The 23,293-nt window shown below is 41.4% G+C and overlaps 4 protein-coding genes across 10 annotated transcripts; 3 read left to right on the top strand and 1 right to left on the bottom strand.

Annotated features, from left to right (window-relative positions):
• Window positions 1–1,043: 1,043 nt before the first annotated feature.
• On the top strand, window positions 1,044–3,873 carry LOC135945392 (uncharacterized). Its single transcript, XM_065493045.1, has 11 exons — window positions 1,044–1,202; window positions 1,485–1,615; window positions 1,668–1,875; window positions 1,936–2,112; window positions 2,168–2,297; window positions 2,530–2,692; window positions 2,752–2,922; window positions 2,980–3,076; window positions 3,134–3,291; window positions 3,351–3,476; window positions 3,534–3,873. Coding segments are annotated over exons 1-11 (1,653 nt in total). The 5' UTR covers window positions 1,044–1,201; the 3' UTR covers window positions 3,825–3,873.
• Window positions 3,874–6,847, top strand: LOC135945393 (uncharacterized). The gene is made up of 10 exons (XM_065493061.1): window positions 3,874–4,494; window positions 4,564–4,749; window positions 4,801–4,939; window positions 5,016–5,175; window positions 5,230–5,400; window positions 5,453–5,549; window positions 5,602–5,651; window positions 5,699–5,806; window positions 5,858–5,968; window positions 6,024–6,847. Exons 1-10 carry the CDS (start codon window positions 4,359–4,361, stop codon window positions 6,309–6,311), a joined length of 1,446 nt encoding a protein of 481 aa, XP_065349133.1. The 5' UTR covers window positions 3,874–4,358; the 3' UTR covers window positions 6,312–6,847.
• A 2,907-nt stretch (window positions 6,848–9,754) lies between these two features.
• Window positions 9,755–11,862, bottom strand: LOC135945399 (GPN-loop GTPase 1). The gene is made up of 6 exons (XM_065493074.1): window positions 11,492–11,862; window positions 11,255–11,422; window positions 11,005–11,201; window positions 10,713–10,942; window positions 10,427–10,662; window positions 9,755–9,912 (listed from the first exon to the last, which is right to left on the bottom strand). Exons 1-6 carry the CDS (start codon window positions 11,745–11,747, stop codon window positions 9,797–9,799), a joined length of 1,203 nt encoding a protein of 400 aa, XP_065349146.1. The 5' UTR covers window positions 11,748–11,862; the 3' UTR covers window positions 9,755–9,796.
• A 320-nt stretch (window positions 11,863–12,182) lies between these two features.
• LOC135935884 (ral GTPase-activating protein subunit beta) lies at window positions 12,183–23,163 on the top strand. 7 transcript variants are annotated; one of them, XM_065478525.1, is made up of 27 exons: window positions 12,183–12,320; window positions 12,440–12,678; window positions 12,735–12,936; window positions 13,278–13,307; window positions 13,491–13,655; window positions 14,076–14,309; window positions 14,363–14,623; window positions 14,760–14,915; window positions 16,081–16,185; window positions 16,240–16,383; window positions 16,438–16,834; window positions 16,883–16,967; window positions 17,017–17,164; window positions 17,214–17,324; window positions 17,691–17,819; window positions 18,847–18,987; window positions 19,144–19,370; window positions 19,420–19,527; window positions 19,584–19,770; window positions 19,823–20,036; window positions 20,095–20,335; window positions 20,390–20,554; window positions 21,189–21,324; window positions 21,383–21,541; window positions 21,591–21,818; window positions 21,879–22,014; window positions 22,655–23,163. In XM_065478525.1, exons 2-27 carry the CDS (start codon window positions 12,472–12,474, stop codon window positions 22,899–22,901), a joined length of 4,563 nt encoding a protein of 1,520 aa, XP_065334597.1. In that variant the 5' UTR covers window positions 12,183–12,320; window positions 12,440–12,471; the 3' UTR covers window positions 22,902–23,163. The 7 variants fall into 7 exon arrangements, with proteins under 7 accessions (XP_065334597.1, XP_065334560.1, XP_065334549.1 ...); XM_065478488.1 differs by having other exon boundaries at window positions 13,278–13,316; window positions 16,105–16,185; XM_065478477.1 differs by having other exon boundaries at window positions 13,278–13,316.
• Window positions 23,164–23,293: the final 130 nt, after the last annotated feature.

Genomic DNA, 23,293 nt, shown 5'->3' with positions numbered 1-23,293 from the left:
TGCCACTCCACTCCTTCAATTGTTACATAACGGTGTCGCTTTTCTAACAAAGAGCAGCTGCATCTGTGCAAGATTGCATTGAGCACGATTTCATTTATACATTTCGCAATCAAAATTCTTAAACATGGCATCAGCACCCAATTAAAACTTCAGTTTCCAATTATTCTCGTGCCAACAACCAAGAGTGCTCCAAGGTGAAATTAAATAAAATAAAAAAAAACTGGAAAGTCTCGCATATTGTGATTCTAATTTAAAATGTAAATTTTTTTCTTGTTTCCACTGCTAACAAAGTAACCAAGAACGGAAAAGGAACTATTTGTGCTCGGGACCAGCTGTGGCATAATATATTAAGCGACACAACTGATCTCTGCAAGAGGTCACGTCCTTTACTCTAGAGCAGCTATTAAAATAAATATGCAACTTCCTTTGTGCTAATGCTCAGTTCTCACAACCGATGCACTGTCTCTTTTCATTGCAATATATATGGATTAATTACCATTTTTTGCAATCTTTAAAATATATTAGGATAATATAGCTCAACAAGTTGAGGAACTTTATGTCAATAGGGAATCCCCCAAGTTAAAAAGTGTGCCACATTCAAAATTGTGCTGTACTTTTTGATGTCAACGTCACAGCGCGTTTCCTGGCAATTTTGCTTCATCTCACTCGGCCAACAACAGGGCCACGCATTCAGCTCTGCAATCGCTTGGAAGAACAAAAATGTCTAAACCGCGATAAAAAAAAATAACACGCAGATCAAATGTCGCTCAGAACGCATTAATTATTTTTAGCATCTTCAAGATAGACATGCGTGAAACGTGAAAAACGGGGGTCAAGAAGCAAAAATAGCTCGTTCGAGGTTAGCCACGAGGACATCGATGGATCAATAGAAAAGAATTTTTGGAAAACACCAAACGACCTGTCAGGATTTTTTGTTCTTACTGACAGTGGGATCGTATTAAATCAAGATTTGCCTTGTGGCGAGATGCAAATACGGTCTCTACGTGTACCACTACTATCCCCACTCTATATATAGGAAAGTGAAAAGCGCCACGGTGTATTGTCAGATTGCGTTGGGCAGGTTGTAAACACGGAGGCTCGGTCTGTGAGAGTGCCAGACGCTTTTGGCGACTCAACTACAGCCAGAGTGTGTGGGACTGCATTTCAGCTCTTCAATTGATTGCAACTACTGGCATTTAAAAGTGAGTTGTTAGCTATAATTAGAACATGAACCTAAAATTTATATACGCAAAATTATAATAAAATTTTAAAATACGAAAATAATAATAAAAATAGTCTTCTGCTATGATAAAAGTTACAATTAATTGTTTTTGGATACTTCTAAAATTAGGAAAAAAAATCTAGCTTGAGGTGTTCTGCTGACCTATATTTTGTTTGGTCTCACTAAATTTGCACGAAGAAATAAATTTTTCTCTTTTTTTAACGAGAAGCCAGAACATAATTTGAAATTTTTAATTTTTTAGTGAATGCTGATGGAATTTACATTTCGCCGGTGAAAGGCAATGAAAATGAGATACCAAACATTTCCATCAGTGACTACCTCTTGGACAAAATTAAGTCGCACAACCTGACCGACTCGGACAAGCCCTGGGTGGTAAGATCTTTTCTTTAAACACACCTACACAGATTTTAAAACTCGCCTCCAGATCGATGCTCGAACCGAGGTTCAGGTTTTATTCAAAGACATCGAGCCGCTCTCCAAGAAAATCGCCAGCGGCTTGGCCAGGCTGGGTTTCAAGAAGGACGATATTTTATATTTCGTGACCTACGAAACTGCTCAGCTCTACTTGGTGCAAATGGCAGTGTGGCGGCTCGGAGGAGCAGTTCGGGGCTGCTACCAGCAAGAGGCACCAGGTGGGCACTCGGCCAAATAGACAGGTTCGAAACAAATTTAAAAATTCACTCCTGCTGCAGAGGAGTACGCACGACAGCTTCGAGAGACTCGGTCAAGGTTCATTCTGATCGACCCTGAAACGGAGGACCGCATGAAACAAGCGGCGCAAATGGTCCACTGGGATATCTCGCTTTTGTCCTTTGGAGATGTGCAGAACGCGGTCTCTGTCGAAACGCTTTTAAAAGACGACGGCTCAGGTATAAAATTATTCCCTCGCGAAATAATACGCTACACTTTTTTTTGTGTTGACAGCATTTCCTGAGAAGGTCGAATTTGACAAGGATGACGTGGTAATTATACCAAATACGAGTGGAAGCACTGGACTACCCAAAGGCGTGCTCCACACGCATGCAACTTACCTCGCACTCTCATACAACCGCAAGTAAATAATATGATATTATGCGTCTTTCAACGAACAGCTTGCAAGTGCAAATAAAGTGGGATGTAATTATGGTTGCGCGATGCAGTAATGACGACAATAAGGAGGAACAAATAATCATACAATGAGAAAATTAGCAACTAGGGTCGACATTACGAGAAAGAAAACAATTTATATTATAATATATGAGGTTACATGTTAAAACATGCATGCTGAAACCTTAATTATGTTTCAGTGCTTTGCAAACACTGCTGAGTGTTTCATTCATGACTCCGATGAGCAATTACGCTGTGGGCAGCTTTATGCTGACGGCCAGCTCGATAGTTTATGGCGCAACAGTTATTCACTTGGGAAAGTTTGTCAGGGAGCAGTACATCGCCAACTTAATAAAGTACAAGGTAGAGCAAATATCAAATAAATGCACGAATGAAATGATTATAACGTTTAAATTCAACAGCCAGGAAACTGTCTCATGTATCCGTTCGTCGCCACTTGGTTCGCGAGGTGTGATGATTTGGATCAGGTAGATCTGAGCTTTTTGAAAATGATTTCGTGCGGCGGATCCGTGTTGGACGCGACAACCGCTGAGCTCATAGTGAAGAAGATGCCCCACGTCAAAGTGGTTCAAGTGAGTACAAAAGAAAAGCAACAGTAATAGTATATATAACACCTGCATTGAACGTAGTTTTACGGTATGACGGAGACTCTTGCTGTGGCCAACACGGAAATTATGAGGGCGGAAGACGAGTTGGACAAGAAAATAGTTTTGACAGAAAACGAAGGTACCGTCATTATAAAACCTATAGCCGGAAATGGATTTATTTGCAACTGGTTTGCAGGAGAAATTTGCGTTTCGTGTGGAAAACTGAACCCATACGTGCAAGTTAAGATTATTGACGAGCAAACTGGCGAAAATCTAGGCCTGAGGAAAAAAGGGCTCATCCACGTCAAATCACCAATGATCATGAAAGGCTACCTGTCAGAACACAGCAGAGAGGTATAGCGAATGATTCTCCAATGAATTTCATTAAATACGCAATTCGCGTGTAATTTCAGCCCGTTAAGAAAGACATCGACAACGACGGCTGGTTCAAAACAGGTGACGTCGGATTTTTCGACGAAAAAGGAAACATCTACATTTTGGAACGTGTCAGCTTCATGTTCAAGTACTTCATGTTCATCGTGAGCTGATTCAGAGCGAGATGAATTCGTGATTATAATTAACTCTTGCATCTGCAGGTGTCCCCAACCGAGATCGAGGTGGTTCTGCAAGAGCATCCGGACGTGCTGCAGGTTGGCGTGGTGGGGGTGCCGCACCCTGAGAGCACCAGCGTCGCCAGAGCATTTGTGGTGCTCAAAAAAGGGCGCACCTGCAGCAAGGAGGACTTGTGCCAGTTTGTGGCCGACCGGTTGCCGAATTACAAGCATCTGCACGGAGGGGTGGTCTTTGTCGACAGCCTCCCCGAGAGCAGAGGCAACAAGCTGGACAGACCAGCACTCATAAAAATGGTTATTGAGCAGGGTGTTTGAATGTTCACGTGAAAGGTGTAATTTTTAATAAAATATTTTTAACGTTAAATCCGTTTTATTTACCTTTGATTGTGAACTAATCTATAGTGTAGGTTTCGCGTGCTGCTTGTGCTGCAAACGTAATAAATAATGCATAAGAATTGTTGGGTATAGTTCTAACCGTCAGTAAAACAAACGTGCCCAACAAACTTGAGTTGACATTTCTAAATAAATTACCACCAAATTTGAACTATATAAAGCAACTTGCCTTAGCTGATCAATTAGACGAAGTAGCGACTCTCGCCATGAGTGTTATTGAATCACCAGTCGAAGGAGATATCTCTGAAATCCCACTTATTCCTTTGGCGGAATTGCTATTTTCAAAACTCGAAGAAAACTTGGAGAAATGGAAAGATCGCACTTGGATGGTGACGCAGGGCAAAATTTAGGGGTGCTTCACTCTTTCTAAACTCGGTATTTCAGGTCGACGTCAATTCAGGCACGACGGTGACGTTTCACGACGCATACGAAAAGAGCAAATGCGTGGCTAATGTCATGGCCCGACTGGGCTTCAAGCAGGGCGACGTTTTGTACTACGTGACGTACGAAATGGCCCAGCTCTTCGTCCTGCACTTGGCCACCTGGCTGCTCGGGGGTGCAGTCAGGGGATGCTACCAGGGAGAGTCCGCAGGTAACTTTTCAAGCACGGAGGGAAATTGTAATAATGTTGAACTCAAAATGCTAAATTCTAACTTTTCAGAAGTATACGCGCGACAGATCAACGAGAGCAAAGCGCGGATAGTGGTTGTCGACTTCGACACCGCCCCAGTGATGAAAAGAGCAATCGAATCTCTGGACTGGGAGGTGCAGCTTTTTTACGTAGGCCGCACCCCCGTGGAAAACGCTGTAGGGTTTGAAACCATTGCAATGGACACTGACGATTCTGGTAAAAATCTCGAGCAAGAAAACGAAATAAGGGATTAATAATTAAGTGCAGCGATGCCGGAGTTTTTGGAAATCGATCCTAAGGAGGAGGTGGTCGCGATTCCTTCAACCAGCGGAAGCACAGGAACGCCGAAAGGCGTCCTCCACACTCACTACTCAGCAGTGTCCCAGCTCGTCATGTTTTCAAAATTGTAAGAATTGATTTAATATTCGTATAACAAGTAACTCTTTGATTTTATTGCCAATTTATAATAAATTCTCTGATAGCGACTACATGCGAGAAGACACACGTGCCATGGCCCTGATGACAAACTACGCCGTCGGAAATTTTTTGCTGACGTTGAACGCTTTGTATTCAGGCGCGACGATTTACAACATTGGCAAATTCAGCTACGATATTTATTTCGATTTGATTCTGCAATACAAGGTGCGCATTTTATAAAGTGCTTATTTCAAATATTATGCACGGTTCAATTAACAGCCCAACTTCATCATGTTTTATCCTTTCGTTGCGAGCTGGTTCGCCAAAAGCAGGCAAATTTCTGAGCTGGATTTGGGGTTTATTGAGAAGATTTTTATCGCCGCCTGGGTCTTGGACCCTACTACCGCGGATACGCTCCACCAGAAGCTCCCTAAAGCGAAAATAACTCAAGTACGTAGAGAAGTTAAAACGGAAATGATCTTAAAAAATGATTTTTTGTTAGCTCTATGGCATGACCGAAGTTATCGGCGTTTCGGCTTCAGATTTGCTTGACGGTGCTGATTGTGAAATCAAACCACTAACGGTTATAGAAAATGAAGGTATTGTCGGCTTAATTTTCAGGTGTCGATCGAGTGAAGGATTTTTTTGCAGGTGAACTTTGCGTGGCTTCGGGGCACCTTTTGCCTTTTGTGAAAGCGAAGGTAGGCTTTTAAATTTTTAATATTGAACTGCTAATAAAATAAATCAGATTGTCGACTTGAGCACTGGGAGAATTCTCCCAAAAGGAGAGCGAGGGGAAATAGTTTTATCAACACCGTCTGCAATGAAAGGATACCTAATAGATGGAGAAGTGCAGGTACAGTCTTTAAAGTCGCAAAATTAAAAAAAACATTGAGCTTCTTCGCAGCTCCGTGAAAATGAATGGTTTCATACCGGCGACTTGGGATTTTTCGACGACGAAGAAAACATCTACGTCATTGAAAGGATGACGTTTATGTTCAAATACCTCTCTCTATTTGTACGTTTTAATTGAAGCTGCCCTCTTTTAAACCTGCTAAAATTACATTTTAAAGGTATCGCCGAGTGAAATAGAATCTGTCTTGTGCGAGCACCCATCCATCCAGGCTGCAGGTGTTACCGGAATCCCCGATCCAGAGGTCACAACCTGCGCCAGGGCCTACGTGGTTACCAAACCGGGCATGCAGCTGACCGAGGACGAAGCGTGTGCTTTTGTGGCGGAAAAGTTGCCAGAGTATAAGCACTTGCACGGTGGCGTCAGGTTCCTGGAGAAACTGCCGGTTAACAAGGGTGGAAAATTAGACAGGGGGAAATTGAAGGAGATCGCGTCAGCAGAAAATTGAAAACTGGCAGAAAATCTAGTAATAAATAGGATTGAAGCTGTTTCAAACTGAGAACTGTTTAGTATGATGTATATTTTGCTTGATATATTGATATAGCAATTTGGGCAGATATTTAATTTCGAGTATGTTATGAATTTTTGTCTGCCAATAAAAAGATTAAAACAATGGGAATAAAGATTTCTTTTCTTTGCAATTGCCGTTTAGACTTTACTATTTTGCCTCGCAGAATGATGCAATAAGTGCAATGCAAAAACGTGTCAACAGTTTCCCCTTCCCCATTTAAATAGAGGTAAGTGAAAAACAACACAAGTGCATTAGATTGCATAGGGCAGGTTGTATATAACTCAGAGGGTCAGTCTATTTGCGTGTCATACATTATTTTCAACTCGACTGCAGCTACCCCAACTTTACAAGATATCCTGCATAGTTTACGACCTGAGTTTAAGAGTATGTGAACTAAATTTTACTTGCTTAATTGATAAAAAGTAGCGACAAGAGAATATTACAAGTTTTGAATGGATTTATAACAATTTAAAGCGAGTGAAATTTTTAATTTTTTTTAGTGAATGCTGATGGGATTTACGTTTCGCCGGTGAAAACCAATGAAAATGAGATACCAAACATTTCCATCAGTAACTACCTCTTGGACAAAATTAAGTCGCACAACCTGACCGACTCGGACAAGCCCTGGGTGGTAAGATCTTTTCTTTAGACACAACTACTCAGATTTTAAATCTCACCTCTAGATCGATGCTCGAACCGAGGTTCAGGTTTTATTCAAAGATATCGAGCCGCTCTCCAAGAAAATCGCCAGCGGCTTGGCCAGGCTGGGTTTCAAGAAGGACGATATTTTATACTTCGTGACCTACGAAACTGCTCAGCTTTACTTGGTGCAAATGGCAGTGTGGCGGCTCGGAGGAGCAGTTCGGGGCTGCTACCAGCAAGAGGCACCAGGTGGGCACTCGGCCAAATAGACAGGTTCGAAACAAATTTAAAAATTCACTCCTGCTGCAGAGGAGTACGCACGACAGCTTCGAGAGACTCAGTCAAGGTTCATTCTGATCGACCCTGAAACGGAGAACCGCATGAAACAAGCGGCGCAAATGGTCCACTGGGATATCTCGCTTTTGTCCTTTGGAGATGTGCAGAACGCGGTCTCTGTCGAAACGCTTTTAAAAGACGACGGCTCAGGTATATATGAATTTCCCTGATGATGTGACCGGTTTTTTTTCACCAAAATAAACAGTAAAAATACGCATTCTTGTTTTTTTTTTTTTTTTTTAATTGCAGCTTTTCCTAAGAAGGTTGAGAATGACAGCAGTGACGTGATAATTATACCTAACACGAGCGGAAGCACGGGACTGCCCAAAGGCGTACTCCACACGCACGCAACTTTCCTCGCTCTCTCGTACAACCGCAAGTAAATACATACTTTATTATGAATGGATTTATAGCGCACTGTCAGTGCAAAAACAAAGTGGGCTGTTTGAGTTTGTAAAAAGAGTAATTACCACACCGGGGGATTGATAAACATGTGCAAAGCTGCGTAGTTGAGAGAGAAAAGCAAACTCAATTCTATAGTCATGACGAAATTGAAACAAGATTTCTTGGACATTCCACTTCTACAATTTTAGCGCATTCCAAACGATTTTTGATGCCTCAATAATGACCCCGATGAGCAACTACGCCGTCGGCAGCTTCATGGTGGCAACTAACTCAGTAGCAGTCGGCGCAACAGTCATTCACTTAGGAAAGTTTGAAAGGGAGCAATATATCCCTTACTTGATCAAATATAAGGTTTGACTCTCTTAATTATAATTTGCTTTATTCTAAAAAGTTTTCAACAGCCTGGAGTGTGTCTAATGTACCCGTTCATCGCCACTTGGTTCGCGAGATGCGATGATGTTCACAAAGTCGACCTAAGCTTCTTGAAGAAAATTGTGTGCGGTGGATCTGTTCTGGACCCGACAACGGCTGAATTAATACGAAACAGATTGCCCCACGTTAAACTAATTCAAGTGTGAAGAGGAGCAGCAAATTTAAATGAGAAATTCATATGAGAATTTAATTTTTAGATGTACGGCATGACGGAGTGTCTTTCTCTGGCAAACACGGAAGTAATGAGGGCGGAAGATGATTTGGACGAGACACAAGGTTTTCCCTTGATTGTTATTTTGAACCTCGACTAATCTACTGATTTAAACAGATGGCTGTACTTCAACTGGAAAATTGGCTCCATTTGTACAAGCCAAGGTTATCGATCAGATATCTGGCGACAAACTTTCCCCAAATAAAAAAGGCCTCATTTATGTCAAATCGCCAATGATCATGAAAGGCTACCTTTCAGAACACAGCAGAGAAGTATAGCGTTTGATTCGCTAATTAATTTCTTTAAGAAATGCGCAATTTTAGCTCGTCAAGAGAGATATCGACAACGACGGCTGGTTCAAAACAGGCGACGTCGGATTTTTCGACGAAAAAGGCAACATCTACATTTCGGAACGTGTCAGCTTCATGTTCAAGTACTTCATGTTCATCGTGAGCGGATTCAGAGCGAGATGAATCCGTGATTATAATTAACTCTTGCAACTGCAGGTGTCCCCAACCGAGATCGAGGTGGTTCTGCAAGAGCATCCGGACGTGCTGCAGGTTGGCGTGGTGGGGGTGCCGCACCCTGAGAGCACCAGCGTCGCCAGAGCGTTTGTGGTGCTCAAAAAAGGGCGCACCTGCAGCAAGGAGGACTTGTGCCAGTTTGTGGCCGACCGGTTGCCGAATTACAAACATCTGCACGGAGGGGTGGTCTTTGTCGACAGCCTCCCCGAGAGCAGAGGCAACAAGCTGGACAGACCAGCACTCATAAAGATGGTTATTGAGCAGGGCGTTTGAATGTGCAATAATGAAATCAGGCCTGAGGAAAAGTTAAATTTGGATAAATTTATCGATCATTTAGCTTGATTTCGATCCCTCTCTACGCGATTTATCCAACGGTGTGTTAACTTTGAGGAAAAATGCCCCAAATTGTGAAATAAATCGTCGTTTTACAGTAGGGAGACATACTCGTCACTTGATTAATAGCTTTGGAGTCGAGTTGATTATCTCACAAATTTAAACGGCAACCTGAGAAGTTTTAGCTTTTTCCTAATTGTATGATGGTGTATTTCAAAGTAAAACTTGAATTTTCATTATCAATGTTATATGTCTATTCACAAGTCCAACGCAGGTGGTGTTTGATAAAATAAAATAATAATTTAATCCCTGAAATCCATTTGATTCTTCTCCGGGTTCAATAAACTTTTCAGTATCAAATAGCTAATAATTTTGGTATTATTTCATGAATTTAACGTAAATATACTGAGGCAAATTCTGAAAGTGTGAATCTTTAAAGAAGTAATTTAATATTAGTAAAATGTTAATAATAAAAATATAAATAAAATGAGGCAGACTTATGCATAAAAATATCAAATTTAATGGAACGGTGTACATATCTATTTCTTAGGAGGCACTGGCTGTTTTGTGAGAGCCTGAATTTTCTTGTTTTGAGTCGATTTTTGATTTGTCACTATGCCCATCATAGTTCGAAACTGTTTCACCTCATCCGGATCTGGAACATTTCATTCCACGTCAAATTCACTTCTGAAAAGTTCTCCTACCCAAATTTTTGAATCTTTAGGCTTTTTAATTCAACAAAAAAACTCCCAATCATGTCTACTTTGCCGGTTGAATAAGCCCTTAAGTGTTTGAAGCCGCCAACAGATGGCACCAGTGGTTTCTTTGAATTTTAATGAACTCGCGCTGCGATTTAAGACTCAATATTCTGCTGCTGTGCATTCCGCTTCTAGAATTATTTCTTTAGACGTGCTGAAAACCAAAATCAGTCCAGCCATTCGCCGTAGAAACGTTAGAAAAGATTTTATATTTAAAAAATAGTGGTCTTCACGATTCTACGGCGACTGGCTAAACTGATTTTAGTTTTCAGCACCTCAAAAGAAAACATATTAAGAGAAGAATGCAAAGTGGTAGGATTGAGTCTGAAATCACAGCGCAAGTGCCTTAAAATCAAGAGTATAGGGTGGCGTCTTCTGTTAACAACTTGATTGAAAATGATTTGTACTTACCATCGTCGCTCTCTGCGTTGTCCTGCTCTGTTCCCTCTTCATCTTCACTGCTCTCGTCACCAGGATGTTTGAGGTAAATGTCAGCCATGCCCTGGGCGGCACTTGCGGTGAACACCAGCGGAACCTGACTGCCTTCGCCTTTGGTTTTCAAAGCGTCTTTCAGCTTTTCCTCTTTCTTCTCTGCTAGCTCAGATTGCCTGTCTTCCACTGATTTCCTCAGGTCTGCTCTGTATTCACTGTTTTCATGTAATTAATAATAAGAACAGCGCTGAGTTTGATTTCTCACTTCTCGAACTCAATAGCGGCCTCCTTGATAACCTCCAACAGTTCGCCGATTCCTTCTCCTGTAACGGCAGATACACCAACACTCTTCAAGTTTTGGTAGAACTCGTCCAGAGCCAGAGACATGCTTCTGGTCAAGGTGGAGATGTAGGATGTTTCACTCTCAAGAGCATCTTGGAAAGCTTCAAAATCAGACATCCACTCAACGGCAAACTGATGATCGACGATGTCAATCTGCAATTAACAATTATTATTGTAGCAAGCAAGAGAAATAATTTTTGTATTGATCGCAATACCTTATTAAGGGCAACAATAAAGGGAAGTTTGGTTTTGTACAGAATTGAGCAAGCGTAGAGCATGTTGGACATGAAGGTGACGGGATTGGAACTCCTCACTGTGTCCATCACATACAAAACTACGGTTGGAAAAGTAGCGGCCAAAGTTTCCGTGATGATGGTGCCGGAGGCTGACCATGTGAAGACTTCAATTTGCCCTGCAATTTAAAATTACACTAAAGTGTTTCGAAAATTTTCGCGTATCGCAAACCAGGAGTGTCTATGATTGCCAATTCATGCTGCTCAGATCTCTGGTCCAGCAAGGTCATAACTTGTTGGAACTTGGTAGAAAATAGATTCAAAGAGGTGACAATGCCTCCATTGGGCCCTAATCCATACTGCTTCATTACTTCTTTGTACTTCACTGAATCCCTGATATCTGCGTACATAGAAAATTGTATTTTTCATTTACATAATATACGTATGATCTATGAAATTTATTACAAACCAATGTTTGCTGGATATGGAACTTCATGACACGCAGGGTCCAGATTTATGACATAAGCAGGCTTCTTCAAAATGTTGAGATCTGAGGTCAACCTCTGAACGAGTGAAGTTTTTCCTGACCCAGCCATGCCAAGGACAATCAGGCAAACCGGTTGCGTCTTCTCGCTTAAGATTGAGGCGGTCGAAGATGTCTTGCCTCCTGCTGCTTCATCCTTGGGCCCTGACGACGGTTTTTCTTCAGGTGAAGAGGAACTCATTTTGGTTATGTATGATAATTATGTATCTATTTTGAAATTAACAGCACACAAGCTTGTTCTGGATCGATCTGATGAGAGACGAAAATTTCACGCGCACTTGAGGGCACGCGAAAGCCTGCAGTGTGTTATTATTTGTTTACTCTTCTCGCAACAGAACAGATGGCTCTTTTTTGCTCCTTAGAAGCTAAGAACTAATAAATTCTACAATCACTCACTGATGGCAGATGACAGGTCGAGCGCTGTTTTCAGCCAATCAAAAGCTACCAATGCAGAGTGGGAGATGGGAGAAAAGTACATGGTGGCCTCTGATTGACTGAAAACAGCGCTCGATCTACCATCTGTGAGCGGCTGCTGAACCTCGTACAAAGCTTGCTCACGCCCGCGCATGATAGTGCCAACATCTGTCACTCCTACTCCCACTTCCCACTTCCCACGCCCACCTTTGACGTAGAAAGGTGTTGTTCTCGTTAGTCTGTTAAAATTATATTTTTGCTAGATAAATGTTGTTATCACAACTTTCTTTGGACTGAATTTGCTTAGCAAAGAATGGTAGAAAGCAGCAGCTTTATGAAGGTATGAGTATGAGATTTTTATCATAGTAGTTTCAAAAGTCTTCATGCAAAATTCAATCGTTGCACCCATCGCATCAATAAATTTAATATCTACATAACATTTACATGTTTGATTTACAGATTTTCTGTTGAAGTTCAAGAAAAAAATAGACATGTACAGCGAGTGGGCCTCGCTGTCACCACAGATCCAAAATGGTTCTAATGAGAACCTCAGTGTTCTTGGAAAACTTCCCTCTACTGTTGGCAAAGAAGTTGCCATTTCGGTGGTTAAGAACTTGGTTGCTAATTTAGGCCTAACCACTCAGCCAGCTGAACCTAGCTCGCTGTCCTCTGATAAGGAGGTTCAATGGTGTATGGAGGTTAGTTCATATTAACCGGAGAAAAATTTAACACTGATAATAATTATTCTTTACAGGTGATCTGCTACGGCTTAAGCCTGCCACTGTCAGAACACGACACTATCAGAGATTGTGTCCATGTTTATTGCGAGTGGCTCTCTGCGATGGAATCGGTGCCAAAGATTAGTGTGCCGAAGCCAATTTGTGATGACCCAAACTTGTATGCTAGAAAAATTATCCAACACCTACACAATCTTTTTGTCCCACGAAAAGGGGAAGGTAATTTCTCGATTCGAACTGCAATTTTCCTTCTCATCTTTCCAAATTTAAATCTATTCTGCTTTTTTTATGAAACTAAACTGGATAATAATTATAATAACTGTGAATATAAAATACATCTTCTGAATGTGAACATTGGGGAATTTTGGAGAGGAAATGCATTTACTTGAGCACCCACTAACTCTGCATTTCCAAATTTGTACAGAAGCCTGAAAAATTCTCCAGTGATACTTGTTGTAAATCAACTGTGTAATATTTTTAAACAAAAGATTGACATAAACATCGCGCACTCATCTGTCTCAAGCAGCACTGATTAATAACAAATTTCTTTTGTATCCAAGAATGGTCCTTCCTTTACATGATGGAATACGGTAATTATGGTAATTTTGTGTGCCAATTTTTTGCATGGGTCGTTTGGTTTAGAGAGTGGTTTGTTAATTTGTACAAAGTTTCTTTAGGTTGCAATATCTTCCTCACCTCAACGATTTCCATTTTCACGTTGATTTCTTCCAATCTTCATCCGAGCCCGTTGTTCAAACCTGTCCACGTTTCAGGAACAGACACCGTGAACCGCCAAGCAGTGCTCTGCCACAGAGTGTTGCGCACGCTTCAAAACATGGCACACAAGTCGAGTCGCATCAACCAAGAGACGTGGGAGGCGCTTCTCTTTTTTCTACTGGCCATCAATGATGCCCTCTTGGGACCTCCAACGCTTAAAGGTAGTACTTTTTAGAGATTTAAGGCTTAGCCAAATTATTTGTCCAGCTGCGGCAGCTGGCTATTTTCTCCAGCAGCCGACAATATTTGAAACGTGAATTGTGATAGTGCTTAACGGCCCAAAGGGCCGGTAGGTATTTTTTCCTCCTACGCTTTTTTACAGAATTGAATTGAATTTAATTTAAGAGAAAAAATCTGCACAGTAGAGGAAATTTTGACCACTCCCACCGCAAATTGTAGATTTTCACGGAGAAAATGGGAAAAACTCATTTCTTGCGCAAGAAATTGGTAAAAATTGAGTGGTTAACACCGTTAAAACCAGTTATAAAAAACCGGGTGGTAAGCAAATGCAACCCTGAATACTTAACGCCGCCTTCAAAATAGGGAGATAGTTCTTGATAATGATTTTTGTAATTTTTCAGAGGATATTGGTGACCAGCTATGCGAGCGAGTGTTGAGTGCACTCTTTGAAGTGTGGCTGTTGGCCTGCTCCAAGTGCTTCCCTCCGCCTCCATTGTGGAAGACTCTCCGCGAATCCTGCATGAGGTGGCGTCACAGAATCGCCCTAGTTGAGCAGTGGAACAGAGTTTGTCTCGCCCTTACTGCTCGACTGCTTGAATTTTTGTACGGGCCGAATTTTCCCGAGCTGAAAATAAGTGAGACCCTATTCCTCTTACCATTATTTTCTTTCTTGACCGAATCTCTTCAGGTGAAGAGGACGCGCACCTGTGTCCGCAGAACATGTCTCGAGACTGCATTGCTCAGACTTGGTTTCGAATGGTGCACACGATAGGAAACCCTGTTGAGCTGTGCCAGCCGCAGATTGTGAGTCAGACGCCTCCGTTCCTGCAGTTTGCGATTTCCAGCAGCAACGTGGTGGACCCTTGCCAACACCCGTGCCTCAACATTTTGCCTTCCATTTACCTGAAGGCCATCAAAGGCATTGCAAGCCAAGTCGACGCTTTCTTGGGTATTCTCTCTTTCCATCATTTACGTGTTTTTTTTCTTCCTTTTTACTTTACCTCACACCTGCTACTTATGGTATGGGACCGTCGGCCCTGGTGGTGGTTTTTGTGACCGTTTTCGAGAACTGTAAAATGTTGCAGGCATAGCGCAGCCAATGGAGTTAACCGACCCTGAAGCAGAAAAGAAGGACCAAAGTCGAGCTGGCTCTACTCCTTCAAATTCTTCTTCCCCCACCCCACCTCTCCAAAGAAGGCTCGCTAAAAGCTTTAGTGTGGCCCCTTCAGCAATGACCAAGGGTACGGCTGTGGCCTAGTCATTTCTTTGTGAAGTGAAAGCCAACACAAAAAGATCAACGAGTTTATTTTCCATTGTGCATGTAAAAAGAGGTCTCAGCTAGCTGGACTAGCTGACCTACAGTTTGTTGCTGATCATCTTTCTCTGGTCATGCACGGTTTGTCATTCTCAAAACACTTTCATTTTTTTATTCGTGCTCAGCAAATTGAATTTCATTGGTGTAATGGCTCAGTGAGATTAGAGCGTCCATCAGGATCGGGAAATTTTCGAGTAACAGGACATTCGGATCCCAAGCAGAATTAAAAGTGGTATAATGAGAATCGGGTCAGGATTGGGTAATTTTTTTCGGGACAGGAATCCCGATGAGCAGTTCCAGGTTTGGAGGGTCGATTGGACGGGATTTTTTGGCGCTGAAATTTTTAGATGACACAATTTTTATGTTTGCTTTAAAGTACGTGTTAAAAGATAGAGAAATGCCAGGTTTGAAGCTCAGGAATGGGGAAGCAGTCACAGAACTCGATTGTCGGGGATATTTTTTGAGATAACGAATAAATAGGAAACACTCCCATTCCCGAGTTTAACTATCTTTATTAACAAGCAGTAATTTATTAAACAATAAATTTCAACACAAAAATCCCGTTCGCGTAGTGTCCAATTGACCTCCAAATTCGCCTGAAACTGCTTCTATGGTCGATAAACATGCACCAGGGAAGGGAAACAATAAAAAGATAATCATTTTTAAGAAAAAATATTTTTTGACACCTTTTCCTCTACATTAAACATTTTTGAGATATTCGCATAGAATGACAAGCGAGCTTGGATTTCTCGGGAAGTTGTTTTATCGTTTCCGGTTTTCCCGAAAAAAGTTTAATCATTTTCCTGGCACTAGACTGAACCCGGGAAATTATTTTCGGGAAAAAAGATAATCCCGATGGACGCTCAAAGTGAGATCTCTACACATGCACAATCATCACAAAGATTTGATACGGCTTGCTTTGATTCGCTTTAATGTGCACTGCTTCTAGCTTGTATTAACCATTTTATTTATTTCTGGTGGTGGTTAATCGTTTTTGTTGTTGTAAATAATAACAGCTTGTGTGCTCGAAATTTTGTAGTAACCGCAAAGCTTTGCTTCTTTCTCCTAACACATTGATTCTACCCATTCAGGAATTCCTAAAGCTGCTCTCATAGGACTCACCAGCAGCCGTTCTTCAACTGTCCACATTCCGACAACACCGAACTCTGGTCCACCTTCCGCCTCAAGCATTACAAGTAGCAAAAATAGCCGCTTTTCAGTCAATTATTGATTAATGAGCTTGTTTTCAGGCGTCGGTTCCGGATCGGAGCCTCGACCAGCGCTCGCTCCTGCCAGGTCCAGATGCAATAGCATTTTGCACACTTATGGAGAATGGCTTTTTGAGTCTGCCCACATTGGCTACAGGAGCCCTTACCATGTCAAGACAGGCGCACGTAAGCTTAATTTTCATTTTCAAAAGTTAAAATATTTTACCTGAACATTTTCAGAGCCTGAAGGAAGTGTGCAAAGACCAAGTTCCCTTCTTCTAGACAAAAGTGGCCTATCGTTGCCTCCGAAGAACCCGGATCTGTCAGACGTGCCTACCAATTTGACAATTGACAAATTTGAATCGGGCAAAGCGGAGGCCTTTGGCGCTCTTTGCCGAATTTTCTGCTCAAAGAAAACCGGGGAGGAGATTCTGCCAGTTTACCTCGCCAGATTTTATCTCGCTCTAAAAGTTGGCCTACAAACCCCCAAGGACAAAACATGTGGTGAAGTACTCTCCAGCATACTTCTCAACTCCGCAGACCTCTTCCGCTGCGATCTTGACGGAGTAAATGTTCTAATCCCGTCTGTCATTTCTGCGCTCGAAGTCGTGATGCCGGAAAAAGACATAAAATTAAGGTGAAACCACTCTGGGCCAGGAAGGTCGTAACTATTTGATTTGTTTAGATCTGGATCTGTCTCCAAAACTGAATTGAGAAGAGCTTCCATCCAGCTGTTACTTTCATTGCTGTCTTTGCCTTTGCACTACCAGGTAAACACCAACCAAACGTGTCAAATTGTTGATCATTTTTCTCTTTTAGAATCTCCCCATCAAAGAACTGTGCCCGTCTACAGACAAGGGCAACGCCACTCACGTCACATTTGCGCTTCTCAAGCCTCGTTTGATGAACATTTTAATCAATGCCCTGCAAGCTGAAACAGACTCTGTAAATTGTCAAATGCTTCTGGGTATGCTCAGTTTTCTACCTAAACAATTTATTATAATGGCAATTTGAAGGTGGCCTGATGCTGAGTGTTCAAGACTCAGCAACGATGGAGGAATCGGAAAAAGTGTTGCAGCCAGAGAATGCCGCAGGTCATGAATCATCATCCAACCTGCTCAGCTCAGGTATGTCAGTAATTGGGTCCATGCCTTACTTTTTAAAAGGCACTGCTCTCTTTTTATTTTGTGCACTAAATTTAAACCTCAATATTGTGAATATTAATCGCACAAGATTTTTGTTGATTTGTATTTTCACTGTAAGATTGTTTTTTCAGAAGCTAATAATTATTGTTTTCTGTTTTGTTTCATTATATCACATTTTAAATATTGCAATTTAGCGCCATATTTTTCCATTCTACGAATTGTACCAAGCGCTGCTTTTTTCGCCAAGAAAGAAATAAATATTTTACTGTGCTGCTGGGTAACATTTTGGGCTAGCCACTATTTGTTGAGCCTCTAGAAACTTAGCGGCTATTGTTTGTGCTGAAATAGGTGCAGCCGCTGCTTGCGACAATTGCAGCCTCGCCGACTTCCCGAATATTTCATTCACAGATGTGTTAGCAGACAGTGCGGTCGGCGGCGTCAAATTCTGCTTTGACTACCCGAAAGGATTAATCAGAAGTAACTTTCCGAGTAGTTTTTGACATACTAGCTCTACTTAGCCCTTTCCTATCCGTGATCTCTTTTTTAAACGCTTAGCCGTTAGATAACCATTTAAATTGCTGTAGCTGTGGAGAAACACAAACATAACGCTGCTGCTAAATTTTAAATTTGCATAAGCTGTCCTCGTTGTATTAACTGGTTGCGTGGTAATGGTGTTGGTTCGTTTTGTCTGTTCATACACAATAATTATCGGTGATCACATATTTATGCCTATAGAGTGTAGATATTTTTAGTAACAGAGAGGACCTTTTGAAATAACCTTCTTGCAACTCTGGTTCGTGTGGTCTTTAATTTTTGGTGTGGACTAGGACATTTTTTAGGCAGGATCTGGACCATGTAGGCACTTTGTTGGCAACGGTCTCAGATATTGATGAAGAACATTTCAGGGAAAAATTGCCCATTTTAAAGGAATTCTAATTTGGTGATTTTTTGGTATAACTGTAACTTTTGCTTTTCCTAGGATGGCGGGAAATTGAAAATTTTTGTATCTAAACTCGACTCTGACTAACTTCAAAGGTCAAGGTTATTAAAATCGGGTCAAGGTTTTAACAAATATCCGGGCATATCGAAGGGAACAAATGTTTAAATTTGAGATAGTTAATTTATCGATTTGCCTGGATTTTTTGATAATTTTCAGTCGATTTTAGTGACCTTCGAAAAGTTAAACAAAAATGTTCAATTTTCCTTTATTCTGGCAAATGTTACAATTCGCTCCAAAAGTCGCAAACTTTGAGAAAAATATTTGGAATTTTGACATGAAATACTCAGTCAAAAATCCGAGACCCCTGCCAACAAAGTGCTTACATAGTCTGGTTGCTGTCATTAGAATCTTTCTTTGTTTGTGTGTTTCAGTGAATATTTGGTGGTTGTCTCATTTTTTCCTTTCATCCACTATAGGATCTTTGCTGTACACATTGTGCTGTGCTGTTTTCCAGACGCGTCGTGAAAAGCTACCTCGTTCTAATGCGCTTCTTGTGCATTTCAGATTCGGCACACGCTCTTTTCGTGAGAGCAACTTATCTGGTGTGCCACAGATTGATTTCCTCGTGGAGACAAGACCTGAATGTGTCCCTGGCGGCACTTGAGCTGCTTTCAGGGCTCGCTCGAACCAAAATCAAGGAAACTGGTGAGTACTTAACATTTATCTATGCAAAATTAAACGTTTTTTATTTGTTTTTGTAGTGATGTTGAGAAGATGCAAGCCGCTGCGATTTTTGCGTGACTAATTTAGAATGCCAAAGCCATTTGAGACTCTGATTCTGTGTCATTTTTGTGTTTTCAGACGCCCTGGAATGCAAAAGGGCTGTCAAGTGGCTGTGCGACTACATTTCGTACCAATGCTCACGGCCGCCGCCAAGCCACTCAAAAGATCTGCATTCCAGCATCGTAGCCGCATTCCACTGCCTTTCCACCTGGCTGGTGCACCACCCTGACCTCCTCAAGGAGAAGGAGAATGTAATGACCGTCATGGAGGTGGTAGAGTTGGGCATTTCCGGATCAAAATCGCAGGTTTATTCTCATTTAACTAAAATATTACTATTTGATAATTTAACTACAGGGAAAACCTGGGGAGCCTTTGAAAATTAAAGAGGATAAGGAGCTAAAGCCTGTGTCAATGAGAGTGAGAGATGCTGCCGACTCCCTTCTTACAATCATCATGGAACAGGTAGAGCGTGACGACCTTATTGCAGTCCATAATTTCTAAGCACTGATCTACTTTAGGTTGGAAACGTGCAAAACCCATGCAGTCCAGCAACCACCTCTTCAATGTTGGAAGAAGTGTCTCTGATAAAATACTGTAAAGGAGAAGACGTGAAAAAGGATAAGGCTGTCGAGTGGTTCCGTTACTTCGTCATTGACAATCACATTCTGCTGGCACTCCTGGAGGAGCCTCTAGGAAACGATCCTGGTGAGTGAAAAACCCGTTACATCACCTTCAGGTACTTGAATAACCTTTTTAGATCCTGTCCCAACGATCACTGCAATCGTGAGGAATTCATTTGGGCGCTACCTGTGGCATTTTGAACTGAGGGATCTCCCCAGAAGCAAAATGGGGCTCAAAACTGAAGAAAAAGATCCTGGAAGGCCTCTCCCTGGCAGGGATAAACAAAAGCGCGCAAAGAAGAACATCAAGTTCTATCCTGACTCTGCTGAACGGATTCCCAAGTGCAAAATGTAGTTTTTTTTACTTGATTTGTACTTTCTTTTAAGTTAAATATTTCTGTCATCGCAGGGATGGTTCCATTCCGTCTTTGGATTCGTGCTACAGCAGTGATGAAGACATGGTCGGACATAAATTGCTCGGCAAACTGGTCGAAGAAGCGCACACGCGCGAACAGGTAACTGCAAAGAAGGAAAAGAGCCAGCCGCGCCACCCAAATTACGAATGCAAGCCACCGCCAAGAAAGACCGAGATCCAAACCTCTCGACTCTTTCTTTCTAGCCTGGGACTGATTAATTTTGACGGAGAGCAGGTTTGAAACCTTCCAAATGCTGTTTAGCTTGTAATAAAAAATCGTCCTCTTTAGGGCATTTCTGAGCACCCTCAGCTTACTGTGATTGACAACAAGATGAGCGGCTTTGCTGCTGACCTTGAACTGCTTGATTTCATGTCTCCTAGAACTTGGGACACGGTCCACTTGTTTTATGTTAGATCAAAGCAGACAAGTGCGGAGCAAATCTGCAATAATGTGGTATGTAGGTCTTTGTTTCTTCACTTGATAAATTGAATCATTTTTACGAAACAACAAGTCTGGGTAATTTGTAGAATATTCCATGAGAGATCTGCTATCGGCTGTGATTTTTCAAATTTTTTAAGAGTACCATATTGTTAGGTTGCCATTAACCCCCCTACCAAAATTTTAAATGCTGGATTTAAGGGACATTTTTGGCTAATGTTGAGAGTGCAATAACTCATTTTGAGGGTGCGTTGAGCTCTTTTCGTTAGGCCGGATTGAATGAACGCCAATTTTAAGTCAAGGTCATATATGTCACTAAGGGTAATTCTCGTAAATTTCCAGTTATTTTTTTGGAAATTTGAAAATTTTTAACGCCCGTAAAATGTGATCTCAGGGTACGTGTGAGCTTGTGAGAAAATTTGAAGGTGGCATTTGGCTTTGTTTTCGAAAAATTCAATTTTGATTCTCGAAAACACGAATTTTTCAAATTTTCTCAAACATTGTGAGCGTCAAATCTCGGTTTCTAAGGGTCAGAAATTCAAAAATCGCCCACCATTCGAATAAAAATCAAAATAGTGCTCAGCAAGATCGCAGACCATATCCGTCGTGGTTTATGAGATTTAATTAATTAAGTCAACTTTAATTTCAGCTGAAGAAGGACGGTGTCGATCCGAGATTTCTTCTGTTCCTGGGTAGCCTTGGCTGGCCAGTTGACGTGTACAAGCACCCTGGGTGGACTGGGCATGTTGCCACCAGCTGGAAGCTCCTTGAAAGACCCAGAGACTGTGAGTAAACTTACTTGTAGGATGCTTCCTATTAGATGGCTGTAAATTGTGATTACAGTACCTCCTGAGGACAAAAATCACGGTGGTTCGCTTTTCAATGGAGACCACCAGGTCATTTACTGGGCAGATGTCAGTTCAGAACTGGCTTTTGTTGTTCCAACCTTGAAATCAAGACACCTCACGGAAACCTCGGCTGTGCACGCAAATCCAGACATAAGTACGTTTGCTTAAAATCGCAAGTCTGGGTAATAGAAATTAACTTTCAGCCGTGCCAGGGCGTCCACTCTCAGCGCAAGGAATGTCTACTGATAAGCCGTCGAGAACGCTGTCTCTCGACTTGGAAAAGGGTCCTCCAAACACTGCTAGTGGCGTCAGCCTAATCAGCGGAAAGGACTCGCCCTCTGCTGTCCGCAGGAGGAAAGCTGCAATGATGGACACGAAAGTCGTGGTGCTGTGGGTCGAGAATTTCGAAGACACTTTCAAACCACCAATCGGTACGTCGTAGTTTTTATTTATTTTCATTTCTTTGATCTAATTTAGAATATTCATTCAAGCTGATCTTATGTCTGTGACGAGCACTGGATTGGAGTCTGGACCGCTTTTGCGAGACCGACAGGATGTTTTTGTCATTTTCCTGCATCCCCTTGAAAGTGATCTTGTCAGGGTAAAACTGCAAGGACCAGTTGGGAGGTGAGAAGGAATTCAACTACCACTGTTCTCGGGACCCTAATAATTACAAAAATCTAATATTTAGGAGAATTTTTAATTTTGTACAGATCGAGGCAGCCATAATTGTCTAAATTTGACGCCAAACAAGTTTCCCCTGGTGGCCAACTTCATAGGATGAATTTAAAAAAAATCCCTGCATGCCCTATTACATAAAATTTTAAATCAAAAAAATTTCCAAAACGTGACACATGCACTTGGCAACAACATAATTATCAAAAATTGGTGCCATGATCTTCTATAATATGTTTTGAGAAAATCTCATTTAAAGTTTAAAAAAACATGATTTTTGGAATCCAAATGTTTTTAAACAAGGAAATTTTTGTGTTGGCGACCAGCATTGGCCCAAATTTGAATGAAAATAATTAATTTTAACTCTTTGAGGTCATGGTCGAGGGTTGGGACCCACCCTCTGTCCCCAGGGGTGGATTTTTTAGCCAAATTAACTTTTGGTTAGAAATTAGCGTTTTTGGTGTCGACTCATACATTTTTAAATATTTTCATCGTATTATTTCACTCCTTTTTTTCGTAAATTTATGCAGTTGTATAATTAGTCAGTTTCGTTTCACATTTACTTTAAAAATTTGGAAATAAATGTTTGCAGCAAACCCTTGTCATTTGCAATTCCCTTGGTGGATGGAATGGTTGTGAGTCGCAGGGTGATCGGCAACCTGGTGCGTCAAACAGCGCTCAACATTTGCCGTCGCCGGCGCTTGGAAAACGACGCTCAACACGCGCCGCATGTAAGACGCCGACTCAAGATCCAGGACTTCACGCAGCGCTACAAATGTGAAATGAACGTACCTGAACTCTGTCTGCACTTGTTTAACAAAATCGACATCTCTTCTTAAAAATCCTTGTCATTGTATTAAAATGAGGCAAAATCCAATCAAATGGGGCCAAAAACTGAGTTCATCTCATTTATTTTTGTTTTATAGATGATAGAAATTATTTATGACTATAGCTAATAAGATGCTATGCAATATAAAATGTTACTTAATTTAATTCCATTTATTTCTTGCGAGGAGAATTTTGTATCGGAAAAAGTATTACGATTGTTTACAAAAGACACACTCATTGAAAAATAAATCTTATTAAGTATAGAAAACAAAATGTATTACTTTATCCTTCGACCGTTCTTGCGTAAAGCAGTCCGAAATACTGCGCTTGCAGTGGCAGGAGGCTTTGGCGGCGTAATAACTACTATGCTTCATTAGCCGTGATATAATAATTACATAAGCAA

This window comes from Cloeon dipterum, chromosome 1, assembly GCF_949628265.1.
Source record: "Cloeon dipterum chromosome 1, ieCloDipt1.1, whole genome shotgun sequence".
Taxonomy (NCBI): domain Eukaryota; kingdom Metazoa; phylum Arthropoda; class Insecta; order Ephemeroptera; family Baetidae; genus Cloeon; species Cloeon dipterum.
Note: the sequence above shows the minus strand (reverse complement) of the source record. Positions and strands in the feature narration are given on the sequence as shown.